The sequence below is a fragment of the Bicyclus anynana genome, chromosome 8 (assembly GCF_947172395.1).
Source record: "Bicyclus anynana chromosome 8, ilBicAnyn1.1, whole genome shotgun sequence".
NCBI classification, from domain to species: Eukaryota; Metazoa; Arthropoda; class Insecta; order Lepidoptera; family Nymphalidae; genus Bicyclus; species Bicyclus anynana.
Genome location: NC_069090.1, coordinates 533,964 through 547,150, shown reverse-complemented (window position 1 = coordinate 547,150; position 13,187 = coordinate 533,964). Strand labels below are relative to the sequence as shown.

The 13,187-nt window shown below is 39.2% G+C and overlaps 1 protein-coding gene across 10 annotated transcripts in view; it reads left to right on the top strand.

Annotated features, from left to right (window-relative positions):
- LOC112049638 (choline/ethanolamine kinase) overlaps nucleotides 1-13,187 on the top strand; it is a 35,949-nt gene that overhangs the window by 18,802 nt on the left and 3,960 nt on the right. For 3 of the 10 annotated variants that reach the window (XR_008251062.1, XR_008251061.1, XR_008251063.1), the window contains exons 2-6: nucleotides 1,169-1,290; nucleotides 5,184-7,054; nucleotides 7,371-7,523; nucleotides 8,228-8,413; nucleotides 8,947-9,076. Coding sequence is in view for 6 of the 10 variants with exons in the window: in XM_052883231.1 (XP_052739191.1) it covers nucleotides 6,497-7,054; nucleotides 7,371-7,523; nucleotides 8,228-8,413; nucleotides 8,947-9,076; nucleotides 9,296-9,603; nucleotides 12,644-12,841 (1,533 nt within the window). In the remaining 4 variants the exon portion in view is untranslated. Of the gene's footprint in view, nucleotides 1-1,168; nucleotides 1,291-5,183; nucleotides 7,055-7,370; nucleotides 7,524-8,227; nucleotides 8,414-8,946; nucleotides 9,077-9,295; nucleotides 9,604-10,928; nucleotides 12,842-13,187 lie in introns of those variants that run through there. The other 7 variants (XM_024087609.2, XM_052883233.1, XM_052883235.1 and 4 more) reach the window with 7 other exon arrangements.

Here is a 13,187-nt window from a genome sequence, read left to right as displayed (position 1 = left end):
AATTGAAGATATCGAAATGTTGAATCATTCTTGGTGATAAAATCGAATATTTCGTAAGGTGGGCGTGGGGTATCAATAGGCTGTTTGTTGTGTTATCAATTTATCATGTTATCATTGATGTATATTACACGCTGTTGTTAACGATAAGTTCCATTGAGGCGGATTAAGATAAACTGAACAACGTGGTCGTAAAGCCATTGTGTGCATGTTCTGAAATGCGTATTACGAATAGGTAAAGTGATTTTATGACAATAAAAATATTACTAAACTTAGTAAACTATGTATATAAAAAATAAAATATTTAATATTTTGACGGATGAGGGTCTGGATTTTTGAAATATGCCGTCGCCTATGAGTTACCATACTTGTACATAATCTTACTCAAGCCAGACTGAGAATTCAGTCGGTAGCGTAGCCTGCAGCGCGCGTAGGGAAGTGAAAAAAAATGTCGAAATATGGTTATTGGTGTGATTTCGATCGCTCATATCCCTTCGCGCTCTATAGTCAGCGCTGTATATTTGAACGTCTGTGGCCTCGTTACCAGTAGGCGCAATGTATTGGTACAATACAATACAACGCTACAGATCCGGGACAATGCCTCCTGTCTGAGAAATGGAATACTTGCCAATACGACAGAGTCCTTAGATGTGCCGTTGCTAGCGGAGTTATGTGATAGTAGAGTTTATCTCACCGATGCCCTCTACTATCACGGATGGAGTCCTGCACGACATATGACTACTTAGTGCCGTGCCGTCTATATTATATGCATAAATTCATTATCTGAAAGGTATTCATGACCGGTATAGACAGAGGATTTCATTTCGATTAATGAAATTTAGTTTATCATAAACACCGCGGAAACGAAATTTTCCGGGATAAAAACTCTCTCAGTAACCTCTATCTTCCAGTAGAAGCCCGGAAAAACAGACTAAATTTATGTATTTAGTATTGAATTATAGATGTCGGTAGTTCCATCGATTGTAGATGGGCCCCTAAAAGTCCACGTCCACTCACTACACACAAAATAAGATGTGCGTGCACTTCTTTGAGTAATGACATAACATTGTACGTTCTTTAATACGTAGGTGCCCATCTACCGATTTATATCGATGGGTAGTTCAACATACACGCCACTGTTCAGGGTAACAAAAGAGACGTAATGTTCCAGAAACTACAAATGTGCGGCACGGAGGAGGAGATGCGTGAGGTGGCGGCCAGGATATGCAGAAACTACCTGCACGGCGCCTGGAAGTCCGTGGACCCTAACGACCTGGACTTCAAGAGGATCAAGTATGTTCTATCATCTTTTGTCATTAGATTTTTTAACCCCTGACGCAGAAAAGACAAGTTTGAAGTTATCTGTCTGTCTTTGGCATCGGTCGGACGACCGATTTTGATTTTGTTTGATTTTGTGTTTTTAGCTATGTTTGATGAAAATCTGTCCAAGATGGCCGCTGTCACAGAATAGCGGATTGCAATATTTATCACAACATCCTAAATATGGGTATCAAATGAAAGGACTTGACACTATGATAAATTTCAAACCAAAAATGGCCACCACACAAAATGGATTTTTTTTTAATAAATTGCTTTGTGGGATAGCTACGGACTGTCTGGGTTCGAATCTATACTAACATTATAAAGCTGAAGAGTTTGTTTGTTTGTTTGATCGAACGCGCTAATCTCAGAAACTACTGGTTCGATTTGAAAAATTCTTTGAGTGTTAGATACCCCATTAATCGAGGAAGGCTATAGGCTATATATTATCCCTGTATTCCTACGGGAACGGGAACCACGCCGGTGAAACCGCGCGGCTTCAGCTAGTTAATAATAAACATAAAACTGAATACTTCGACGACATTGTAGGTCATCATATCTCCACGTAAAGGATAATGTAAAAAATGTAAACACTGTACGACCTTGGACACTTTATCGCTTCAAGGTTTGGTCCAAGTGTTAGTACTTTGGAAGCGATTTTAATCCTTACTGCGTATTATAAATTAACGTGCGTATGTTTGAAATATCTACCGTGATAGCCCAGTGGATATGACCTCAGCCTCCGATTCGGAGGGCGTTGGTAGGTACGTAGGTTCACTGGAAAGAGATATAGAGCTTAGAACCACAACTCTACAATGAGGATTGGTGGTCATTTTTTTTTTTTTAGGAAAATTTGCCTTTTTTTAATATGACCAATATTTTCATTCTCCTCCAACTAGTCGGGAAAGACTGTATTAGTAGTGGGTACGATAATAGATTAACGAGGCGGGGATCGAACCACCACCCCTCGGCGATGAGTCCGACCGCTTTTACCGTTGAGATATTGAGACTCTATTTAGAGGCATTGGTGGATAATGTTGGGTTGGGTATGGTTGTTTGACTCTGTCAACGAAAATATTCAATTTACATCCAAAAAATAATACATATACATCTCTCTGGCTGGATTGGTGATATCATAAAACAATGCAGTATGCAGCAAACATTGCAATGCAAAATAAATGCACTGCAGTTTGTAGATTAGGAAAAGGTCGCAATGTCAATGCACTAGAGTCCATTGAACTGTAGTTACTCTGAATCAAATTTTATCAGCCTACAATTCAGTTACATATTTGGTTCTAGGTTCGTATCCTTGGTAGGGCTGTGAAGTACTGAAATGTGCTTTCTTCTAAGAATTATTAAAAAAAAAACTATTGAGGTATTCTGTCTACAATTATTATAGTTTTATGACTTGCACCATACATAATACATTACCTTTTGCAGGTAACATACGAGTGTGCTCATCAGTACCGATCAATACCTTTATGATTTTTTCCATTTGTTACCCACTGGATGGCCAATGAATTTTAAATTACTATCTTGAAATTCAAAATATAACCTTTACATATTTTTATAAACATGAAATATTTGATTGTTTGTTTACATTGAACAGGAAACTACTGGAACGATTACGGAAAAATTCTTTCACCATAAGAGCATTTCATTATCCCTGATGGTAAAGGGATTCTCCTGTGTCCATCATTCCCTTTTATCCCCGTATTCCCACGGGAACGGGAACTACGGTTAAACCCCTTGCCACTTTGGCGTCTGACTGCCAACAATGGATGATGGACTATATTTTGACTACTTTCGCCCCAAAAATTTATTCTTCTTCTTAAGAGTGCCTCTCCATTACTGAAGGTCGGCGGTCAGCTTTCTAAACTACTAAACTTTTTCTTTGTCCGTGGCTAGGCGGAAAAGTTCTTCGACTGTCTTTATGCCAGTCCACTCCCTTATGTTTAGTAGCCAAGACTGTACTGTAAAAAAAATGTATTGCAAAGCCATATTGTGAACAAAAAAACACTGTACTGTCCTGCCTTATCAGATTTTTCTCTTTGTTGGAGGTAAAGGAGATAGTCATGTTAGTATTTAAACATGGCTAATATTAAAAATAACTGTACAGCTTTCAACAAGATAAGATATATCATAAAATGTTTACATTACTAAAACACTAGATATGTTTGTAGTGTGACATGTCACAACATGTCACGTTGTACTCCTAATGTCAACTTGAGATATGTCAACAATGTGACGGCTCGGTAAATGACCAGACCGCTTAGGTGCGATCGAGTGGCGAGACAAATAAGTAAAACCATTATCGTGCGTAATTTTCCACTGCCCCATTTGGAATGTACGACGGAGTTGAGAACTGCGATCTTAATTTGTAAATTAACGTTGAAACTTCGTAATTTATACTTGTTTTTTTTTATTTGTTCACCAAACATTAATGCGGAAGTGATGATATTTTGAATAACTAGCTTTTGCTCACAGCTTGCTTTAATGTATATATATCTAGACGGGAAATCGGTGATTTTTTTTGCGACATCTTTGTAGCAGTTTTACGTCTATCATCTTACTCGTTAGTACTTTCTTTAATCTTCTTCTTTGTCGTTACACTCTTGACAGAGTGGTCGTGGTCGTACTTTCTTTAATAAATTGTTATATGGGAGGCACTATTTGCCCAGAAGTGCAGTCGTGTTTTTTGTTTAGTTATAATTATCTTAATTTTTAAGTTAATTTAGTTTTAACTATTTCTGTCCAGTCTTAAGCTGAATAAATGAGTTTTATTATTATTATTATTATTATATTTTGAAATACAAAGCGTCTTGTAATCCTTCACTCATCTTGTAATTGTAATTGAACAATTACTCAATAAAAAAAATGCAGTTTGTTAAAAAAATCCTTCGTTCTATTTTATTGTGTCTTCAAAGATCTACTTATTTAAGAAGCGAAATTTTATCTAAATACTAAATCTTTTCAAACTCAGCTCATTCGTTTTCGAGATGCTGTAATTTATAAACACAATATACTCGTACTCAGTAATAATTCCGTTTGACATAATGAGTTCCGTATAGATATTGAACAAAAGTGGTGATAAGATGCAACTTTGACGAACTCCGGCACTAGGATGAAAATGACTCGACAACACGTCGTCTGTTCTCACCGAAGCTGTACCTTCTTCATAGAGTCTCCTAAGAAGGTGAACGATATGTATTGTTATTCACATAGCCAAGTGGGTCTCCCAAAGTACTGGCCAACTTACTGAGTCGAATGCCTTTGAGAAATCTTCGAAGCAAATACCTATAGGTCGGCTTCTTAAACTCTCTGGCCTTTGCAATAATTTGGCGTACATTCAAGATCTGTTCGCGAGTACCCTTTCCTTTTACAAAGCCAGCTTACTCAGGAGCAATCTTCTTCGATAAATAAGCCTTCAATCTCTCGTTTAAAATATGCAGCAGAATCTTGCTTGTGTGTGAGATTAAGGCTCCGCGAATGTGCTAGGAGACCCACTCTACGGGAGAAATGGCGACGGATAGTGAGGATTGCCACCACATCCAAATGACGACCACGACCACGACCACTCTGTCAAGAGTGTAACGATAGAGAAGAAGAAGATTAATACTCGTACAATATACATTGTAAATAAACACATAGTATAAACAAAGTCTCTCCGATCTTTTTAAATACGCAACGGATATTAATGCAGTTTTCATTAATAGACAATGTAATTTAAGAACTATATTTAGTATTTTAATATAAAAATAAATTCAAGATTACGATGCGGACGATGTCGCGGGTGCCTGCTAGTAAAACTGTAAAAAAGTAAAAAAAATTAAGTGTAGCCTGGCAGTTGAAATATTCGTTTTCAGCGGTGGTCTATCAAACTTCATCTACTACGTGGCGCTGCCGTCCGACCTCAGCAAGCTGGGCGGGTACGCGCGCGACAGCTCGCCGGAGGCAGACGACAACAAGAAACACATGCTCAGCTCGCACTCCTTCTCCATGGACGAGCCAAAGAAGGTACCGTCTATGCTTGTCTACAGCGGTGCTCTATCACTTCATCTACTACGTGGCGCTGCCGTCCGACCTCAGCAAGCTGGGCGGGTACGCGCGCGACAGCTCGCCGGAGGCAGACGACAACAAGAAACACATGCTCAGCTCGCACTCCTTCTCCATGGACGAGCCAAAGAAGGTACCGTCTATGCTTGTCTACAGCGGTGCTCTATCACTTCATCTACTACGTGGCGCTGCCGTCCGACCTCAGCAAGCTGGGCGGGTACGCGCGCGACAGCTCGCCGGAGGCAGACGACAACAAGAAACACATGCTCAGCTCGTACTCCTTCTCCATGGACGAGCCAAAGAAGGTACCGTCTATGCTTGTCTACAGCGGTGCTCTATCACTTCATCTACTACGTGGCGCTGCCGTCCGACCTCAGCAAGCTGGGCGGGTACGCGCGCGACAGCTCGCCGGAGGCAGACGACAACAAGAAACACATGCTCAGCTCGCACTCCTTCTCCATGGACGAGCCAAAGAAGGTACCGTCTATGCTTGTCTACAGCGGTGCTCTATCACTTCATCTACTACGTGGCGCTGCCGTCCGACCTCAGCAAGCTGGGCGGGTACGCGCGCGACAGCTCGCCGGAGGCAGACGACAACAAGAAACACATGCTCAGCTCGCACTCCTTCTCCATGGACGAGCCAAAGAAGGTACCGTCTATGCTTGTCTACAGCGGTGCTCTATCACTTCATCTACTACGTGGCGCTGCCGTCCGACCTCAGCAAGCTGGGCGGGTACGCGCGCGACAGCTCGCCGGAGGCAGACGACAACAAGAAACACATGCTCAGCTCGCACTCCTTCTCCATGGACGAGCCAAAGAAGGTACCGTCTATGCTTGTCTACAGCGGTGCTCTATCACTTCATCTACTACGTGGCGCTGCCGTCCGACCTCAGCAAGCTGAGCAGGTACGCGCGCGACAGCTCGCCGGAGGCAGACGACAACAAGAAACACATGCTCAGCTCGCACTCCTTCTCCATGGACGAGCCAAAGAAGGTACCGTCTATGCTTGTCTACAGCGGTGCTCTATCACTTCATCTACTACGTGGCGCTGCCGTCCGACCTCAGCAAGCTGGGCGGGTACGCGCGCGACAGCTCGCCGGAGGCAGACGACAACAAGAAACACATGCTCAGCTCGCACTCCTTCTCCATGGACGAGCCAAAGAAGGTACCGTCTATGCTTGTCTACAGCGGTGCTCTATCACTTCATCTACTACGTGGCGCTGCCGTCCGACCTCAGCAAGCTGGGCGGGTACGCGCGCGACAGCTCGCCGGAGGCAGACGACAACAAGAAACACATGCTCAGCTCGCACTCCTTCTCCATGGACGAGCCAAAGAAGGTACCGTCTATGCTTGTCTACAGCGGTGCTCTATCACTTCATCTACTACGTGGCGCTGCCGTCCGACCTCAGCAAGCTGGGCGGGTACGCGCGCGACAGCTCGCCGGAGGCAGACGACAACAAGAAACACATGCTCAGCTCGCACTCCTTCTCCATGGACGAGCCAAAGAAGGTACCGTCTATGCTTGTCTACAGCGGTGCTCTATCACTTCATCTACTACGTGGCGCTGCCGTCCGACCTCAGCAAGCTGGGCGGGTACGCGCGCGACAGCTCGCCGGAGGCAGACGACAACAAGAAACACATGCTCAGCTCGCACTCCTTCTCCATGGACGAGCCAAAGAAGGTACCGTCTATGCTTGTCTACAGCGGTGCTCTATCACTACTACGCCAGTGTGTAATCGAAATGACGTTTTAAAAGTAAGTTACAAGTAAGACCAGCGCTGAATTCGTTTAATCTTTTAACGGCATAATTGTGAACTAACTAGTAGGAGCTTGTGAAGTAATGCAAGTCCGACACCAGAGATGGCGCTATTAACCGCTTTTTAAGTTTCTCTTTCATTTATTATTTTATTTTTCAAGTCTTGATTTATTCGTGTGGTCTAAGGAACTCTTGTTTTTTCTCTGTTCATTAAAGTTTGTTATTTTCTGGTTATGTGTAGGTGCTCCTGCGGATATACGGCCAGGTGCACGGCGAGCGCGCCATGGACGCCATCGTGACGGAGTCGGTGATATTCACGCTGCTGTCGGAGCGGCGGCTGGGGCCCAAGCTGCACGGCGTGTTCTCCGGAGGGAGGATCGAAGAGTACATACCGGTGAGTTGTGCTGCTCATTGTGTACGTCTGACTCCGGATAAACAGGCAAGTCACGCCGGGCGCGCCATGGACGAGTATATAGCCTGCCAGCGGAATTAGGAACAAATGTAATAGGAAATCCGGAAAATAATAACATTACGTTACTCCGACCCTGATAACCTGTGATCCAGGTCACAAGTTTCGTGCACAGTGAATCCATGGAATGCTTAGATATTTGTCTATTTACCACGATTTTTACGAATGTAATAATACAATTTCACGGGAATTTTGACGGCCTCCGTGGCGCAGTGGTATGCGCGATGGATTTACAAGACGGAGGTCCTGGGTTCGATCCCCGGTTGGGCAGATTGAGATTTTCTTAATTCGTCCAGGTCTGGCTGGCTAGTTACCACCCTACCGGCAAATACGTACCGCCAAGCGATTTAGCGTTCCGGTACGATGCCGTGTAGAAACCGAAAGGGATTTGGATTTTCATCCTCCTCCTAACAAGTTAGCCCGCTTCCATCTTAGATTGCATCGTCACTTACCATCAGGTGAGATTGTAGTCAAGGGCAAACTTGTAAAGAATAAAAAAAAAAAAATTCATGTTGCCGTACAAGTTCCAAACGATTTAAGCTGTAAGCCTGACAAATAATGACATTCAAACGCTGAAAAAACATATTATTTTTTGGTAGCCAGGCTTAAAACCGTTTCACATATTCCAGGCACGATCACTCATCACAAAAGAGCTGTCAGAGCCAGCGATATCTATGAAAATAGCTGAAAAAATGGCGGCCATACACTCTATGGACGTGCCGCTGTCAAAGGAGCCCAACTGGCTGTGGAAGACCATGGGCAAGTGGATGAAGACCGCGCGCGACGAGAGATTGGCACCCAACGCTGTTGGAAAGGTGTGGTAGAAATCAATTGGTAGTATTGGCAGCATTAGTAATAATAAATTGGTATCATTGGCAGCTTTGGTATTAACATTAATTAATAAGTATTAAGTAAGCAAACCGCTTAACTTGAGTCCTCCACTGCATAAACAGACTCTAGTGTCTCGTGTTTCCTGTGGTTTGGGCAAATTTTGGTTTTGTCGAAACACGGTAGTAGAAACTCACCAAATCAGGCAGTTTTGATGTAATTCAGTTTGTTGAAAAATTATGAGTATTGTCTGAGATGATTTAGGAATTGGGAATGCTGGGGATAGCAAGAAAGAAAGCCAATCTCGACAATCTATTTCTGTGCCAACTTTTATCCAGATCTGTTCAACCTTTCTGGTACAATTGAGCTAATAACATTCAACAATTCATCCAAACTTTCGCATTCACGTATTACATTATTCTTATTAAATCATGTCGTCCAATACAATTGTCATGACAAACATTTTAAAACCTAACCTAACCCAACATTTATCTTAACTCAAAACTCTTTTATCTCACAGACGGTTGAGGAACAGAATATAATAAAACAGCTGAAACCCATAGACTTCGAAAAGGAGCTAGAGTGGCTGAAGAAGTTTGTATCCTCTATGGATTCTCCAGTGGTGTTCTGCCATAATGACTTGCAAGAAGGTAAGTCGATAGTCTTTTACCATCATCATCAAACCACAATAATCAACTCAACACCGATCGTGGATTTTAACCTTACCTAACCTAACTTGGTCTTTTCTTGCTAAATATTTATTATATTATATTATATATTTTATTTATAATTTAGATCATGATGATTAGTACAACTGTAATTGACAAAATACATGCTGACATGCAGTTAATATGTTTTCTTGTTCCCAGGAAATATTTTGTTACTCGAGGACGAAATCCAACCCACGGAGGACGATGACTACGTCAACTATGACTCAAAGACCTCCAAATACGTTATGACGCAGTTCGATGACCAAAACACGTCAGACTCGATCACCAGTCAGATATCTGACACGGGAGAACCCAGACTGGTGTTGATAGACTTCGAGTACTGCGCCTACAACCACAGAGGGTTCGACATTGCCAACCATTTCCAAGAATGGGCGTACGATTATACCAACCCGAAGCACCCGTTCTATTATGAAAATCTGGACAATCTACCCACATTGGAACAAAAGGTAACACACTTGTTTCACATGTCCACAATTGGCACAATATCAACATCTAACTTCACTAGAAGTAAAACTTCAATACTTTAATAATATCTAATTATTTCCAATGAAATTTTGCTGCACAGTTTTTTATGCTAGCGAGGAATATGCTAGCTACGATGATGTTTTTTATTACTTGTAAATTAAGAAGTATACAAGTAGGTACACAAATGTCGGTCGAAATAGCAATTGACGGCGCCTACTGGAGCGTTTTTAAAATACCTTAGAAATAGCGTGCTTCGCCTCGTTTCTGTGGTAGTTATTGGCCGTCAATTGATTTATACCAGGCCTTGGCTGAAATTAACTATTTTAATTTGCATTTAAATATAATAATGAATATAGAGTAATGTAATCTTGAAATTGTTTTCAATTTATCATAACATTATTTTATTTCATATACGAAATATTAAACTATTTAATTTGTATGGATGATAAAGTAAAATGAAGGTAGTCTCGTGTTCTGTGACGTCACATAAATCTTGAATAACATTTGTGACAAAATATTATCTGTGAAGCTTAAGCTAAGCTCACATAATAAACACGCAATAATCATTTTTACTTTTTTCACTTGATGTGTGCTGGTGACGTCATTTTTTTATATCATTTTACTAACAAGTGTCACATATTACAATTCTGACATTCTGGCTTGGAATAGCTTTATAAGGATATTAGAGAAGACCTTATACTACTTCTCTTGGCGTTTGTAACGAGCTATTTTGTATTTTTTTTTATAATAATGTGATTGTTATAAAAATATTCACTTTTGGACATTGTCTATATAGACATTTAGGGTAATCTCGTAATAATTTTGGTTGTAATCATCTGTAAATCACTACCACTAATGATATAATGTGAAAATTCAATTACGCAGTAATGGCTGAACAGTTTTGGATGAAAAACACTGTAACTTATTCTCAGTCTGTCAGTTACATGCATGCATCTTAATGGCAGAATAATTTAGTTTAAAGAACTTAAACCAAAAACCACTGGCTTTACTGTAAGATCAATACATCCATTTTACATACTTTTAGTATTAAAGTCGTACAAAAAAAACGAAACCTTATACCTAGGGTACTCTTTTAAGTGTGCCATCAATCATCAATGTAATTTTATTTTTGTATTTTTTGGTGTATGATTTGTCTGTTTTCCCTTAACTATTTGACTTACCCTGGTCAATATATATGATATCTTGTGCATGCCACTGCCCTTCTAGGAATTTTTGATTATTTTCTATGATTTTTTTTAATACAAAATGGCTCGTCTCCGCCGTGCTTTGATCATGTTTTTTAAAGTTTCAGAACGGATGGTCCGTACGCCGTTACGCGGCGAGGTTCGTAATCATTTCCATTTTACATAGAACCTCTGTCAAACGCCACATTTACGTTACGTTACGTTTTTTCTCTTTCTCTATCATCTCTATGAGAAAAAGATAGAAAATTAAATGAAGTCATTCACATATTTTATTTGACAATTTTGAGAATACCATACATATATTATTTAAAACTGATTATTCAGAACAGTCATAATATTGTGCTTGTATATAGTGTCCATGAAACGAAATGTGACGTCCCACAGAATATATCATCTTTCAGACATTCATAGACAATAAACAAGCACCATAAATGTGCACTACAAAAATAACCGTGTTAGGTTAAAAAAATACATATTTAAATTTTCGAAATGGTCTTTGAAAGAGGTTCTAATTTGGGAATAACATGAAATCACTTAATAATAATTTATATGTTCGCGCTGTACCTTCATAAACATTGATTTAATAAATTTAAAATTATAACCATGTTAGTTATGTCAAAATGTTTCAATTTTTCTTTTTATAATTTTAAAATGTGCCACATTATTAAATAAAAGGCATTGTAAAGTTGACATGACTAATAAAAAGGCGCGAAAATCAACCTCTACGCAGCTTGTGTTTGTTTATGCTTGGTTTTTAGCTCCTGCTAAAAATGGCTGCCAGTTTGGACCATAGGGCAAACCATAGAGCATAGACATAACGGGGAAAATGTCACGATGTCTATGGTTACATGGCGGTTATCTTCGGGATGGATTTACAAGGAGGATCTAAGTTTATAATTTTATTTTATAGACTTTTTAAAAACAATTTGCAAACGTTGTTTTGAGGGATTGCAATCTGCATGGATCCGGTTGGATTTGTCAAAAATATATTTTCAAAAATTACTACAGTGATATTTTATTAGTATTTTTGTTATTATTTTATATACTTTATTTATTTCTAATCGATAGTAATTATAGTCAGAATTTGATAATAATATTACAAAACTACAAAACACGACTCATTTTGGTAATTAAACTGATAAACATGTAATACCGGATCTATTTTACGGGTTGCAATCTCTCGACACGTTTTTTAAATGATAAAAAATTACCTGCACTTTATTGATTACTCTAATGATTAGTTTTCTTACGTTTTTACTATAATATTCAGAATAACGCGATATTACGCGTTGTTTTAAACTAAATGCGTTTCACATCGACAGCGCATCTAGCTAAAAAGTAATAAAATATATGTACTCGTACGTTATAATAATGGAATTTACTACTTTAAGGATTTTTTTAACATAGATACAAACGTATTCTAGTCTACACTTAATTCTATTCTTCCGAATAAGCATGATTATAGTCAAGAAGATATGGCAAATTTATTTTATAATTTTTAGTTCACCATAAAGTTATCTGTGTACATATATGTTAAATTTCACAGAGGTTTTTATGCATTTTTTTAATTTTTTTTTTATTTAGATATTTCAGTCTTAGTCCACCATCTATCGCAGTAAATATAAAAAACAGTAACTTTATTTTCCATGAAAAAAAGAATCTCAATTTAATAAATATTCTACAGTGTGCAAAAATGCGCAAAAACATGCCATAGTGTAAATATAATCTGATATTTTTTCATGATCCAAAGAAATAAAAAACAATAGCATATTTTTAATGTTTAAGATCTTTTTCATAAAAGTTTGTAAATTTTCAGGAGATATTCATCAAGGAGTACCTAAAGCATTACCACACCAATCTCTCGGAGGATAAGAACCACGTGCACGATCCGTCCATAGACGAGATAAACCAGCTGCTCAACGAAGTGGAGGGGTTCACTCTGGTCACGCATCTACTCTGGTGTCTATGGTCCATTGTCAACGCTTCCAAGAGTCAGATACCTTTTGGATACTGGGTAAGCGATGTCACCATCTTTTTTCTTTTAATAAATGTGTATTAAAATGTACCCTAAAAATTTCAATGGAATATACATACTTTAATTTAAAATAAATTAGGGTGATACCACATTAAATAACATCTTACATAACAATTTGACATAATTTAAAGTTGTTAATAATAGAATTCATAAATATTAATGGGTTCACATTAATTACATTTTGTTGGTACACTTAAACTTAAAATACTAGCAGATACTCGCGGTTTTGCTCGAAGTTCCCATTCACGTGTATGTAGTAAAATATAGCCCATGTTACTGTTATTGCAGCTTGCTATTAGTGAAAAAAAATTAAAGTGGTTTGATT